The 1,773-nt window shown below is 47.7% G+C and overlaps 1 protein-coding gene across 1 annotated transcript; it reads right to left on the bottom strand.

Annotated features, from left to right (window-relative positions):
* Positions 1–70: 70 nt before the first annotated feature.
* Positions 71–1,773, bottom strand: hspb9 (heat shock protein, alpha-crystallin-related, 9). The gene is made up of 2 exons (XM_035655437.1): positions 1,372–1,773; positions 71–804 (listed from the first exon to the last, which is right to left on the bottom strand). The coding sequence occupies exons 1-2, from the start codon at positions 1,593–1,595 to the stop codon at positions 345–347; spliced, it is 684 nt and encodes a 227-aa protein (XP_035511330.1). The 5' UTR covers positions 1,596–1,773; the 3' UTR covers positions 71–344.

Raw genomic sequence — 1,773 nt, 5'->3', positions numbered from 1 at the left:
CACTCGCCCCTTCCTGCTCTGTGTAAGCTGGACGCTGGCGCCATCGTGTGGTCACAAAACAGCAATAACAGAAGTAGTTATGTATTTAATAAATAAATGTCGTGCAGACACAGATGTACAATAGTCATTTTCATTTTCTGACAATCATTTCAAACATTTTATTTCAACAATACAAATTGCAAATAATTATAAAATAAATATTCTCTTCATTTTGTAATGGTAAACTTCCCTCATTATAAACAGTCTGTTAGTGGAATTGTGTGTGTGTATGTGTGTAGGCAAAATACGTATATTTATTCATTTAAAAATGTGTTTTCATTCAGACAGTGTGTGTTGTGTGTGCATTAGTTTGTGTGTCCCTCCTCTGCCTCCTTGGTAATGGGAAATTCCAGCGATGTCCTGAACCGAACAGGCACCTGGCATTCGTCGCTGATTGGCTGCTTGGCCACGGGGGCGTGGATACGCAGCTGTCCGTCATCCATCAGGGAACAGGAAAGGCCGGTCAGATCCAGGTGGGGGGGCAGGTCGATCTTCCGGGCGAATCCCATCTGAGATGAGGCAGAGGAGCTGAAGGAGGCGCAGGACGAGGAGGAGGAGCAGGACTGGCTCTCTTCAGCTCCGGCCTGCTTCATGGCCACCACTGCCAGGCTCCGCCCCTCCAGTTTGACAGTGATGTCACTGGGGGCGTAGCCACGAGCATCCAGGGTCACCAGGAGGTCGCCGTTGTTTTCTGTGGCCTGTTGAGCTTCTTTGTGCAGCTCTGTGCTTGGAGTCTCTCTTTGCTGCTCCTGATCATCACTCAGCCTGAAAGAGAATCAGAATCTGGATCAGAATCAGCCCTATGGGTGTCTAAGGGTGTTTTCAAACCTGCGTCGATTAGCATGGTAGACTCAGACTTCGGTTCATTTCCCCCCTTGGTGAGATTCATTTGGGCATATCAGAGCACAGCTATGGAACTTGTGTTCGGACCAAAACAACCACACCGAGACCTTTAAGAGTAAGTGGTCCCGGTCCAGTCACAAACAAATTCTGGAGCGGTTTGTTTGTGGTTGAAATATGACAACAGCTCCTGTAGCTGGCTGTGCTTTGCGTACAGCGGAAGAGTTGTATATTAACAGTTGCTAGCAGCTAGCTGGAAAATATATCGAGGCTAACACCAAAGTTCTTCTTGATATTTGGAAAGATAGGACCTTCTTCCTGGGTTCTACATCTAATGAGCCATGAACAGCTGCATTTTGGTTCACTTGAAGAAACTAAATGTTGGGTAAAACTTCACCAACTCATCCACTGATTCGGACCCGAGCAAACTAACTCTAGGTTTGAAAGCGCCCTAAAACATAGCCAGTTGGGTTTATCCAATATCGTACATACCTCGCCAGAGTCGAGGAAATGAAGGGCAGCTGCCGAAGTTTGAGCAGGAGGGGTTCATCGTGGAGCTCCCTCAGGAGACTGTCAGCCAGCTTGCCTCTCTGGTTGAAGAAGTCTTGTTGCAGTGAGGAGAGGGCCTCGTGATGCAGTGGCCACAGCAGCCGCTCCTGGCTGAAGAAAGAGTCATCGCCGAACAGGCTGGTCAAGGCTGCATGCTGGGACATCATGTCAGCGTGAAAAGGCAGTTCTTGACAAAAACTTGACTTTGTTTATCAGGCGACCTGTGAGTGCTGTTTATCGTAGCCTCTTTGTTTCTCGTTTGCAAGGCTCCGGTGCAAAGAACTGAGTTTCCAGAGTTTCTTCTTCGTGTTAGTGTTCTATCAGGTAGTTTGGGACGTTACACAG

This window comes from Morone saxatilis, unplaced genomic scaffold (genome assembly GCF_004916995.1).
Source record: "Morone saxatilis isolate NCDOM2014 unplaced genomic scaffold, NCSU_SB_2.0 Contig14, whole genome shotgun sequence".
Classification (NCBI taxonomy): Eukaryota; Metazoa; Chordata; class Actinopteri; family Moronidae; genus Morone; species Morone saxatilis.
Note: the sequence above shows the minus strand (reverse complement) of the source record. Positions and strands in the feature narration are given on the sequence as shown.

What these genes read in the sequence shown, in the direction of transcription:
- hspb9 (XM_035655437.1), bottom strand. Translation starts at nt 1,595, where the DNA reads ATGATGTCCCAGCATGCAGCCTTGACCAGCCTGTTCGGCGATGACTCT. An exon ending in ATTTCCTCGACTCTGGCGAG is followed by an intron (nt 805 to 1,371) that starts GTATGTACGATA and finishes ATTCTCTTTCAG; the next exon opens with GCTGAGTGATGATCAGGAGC.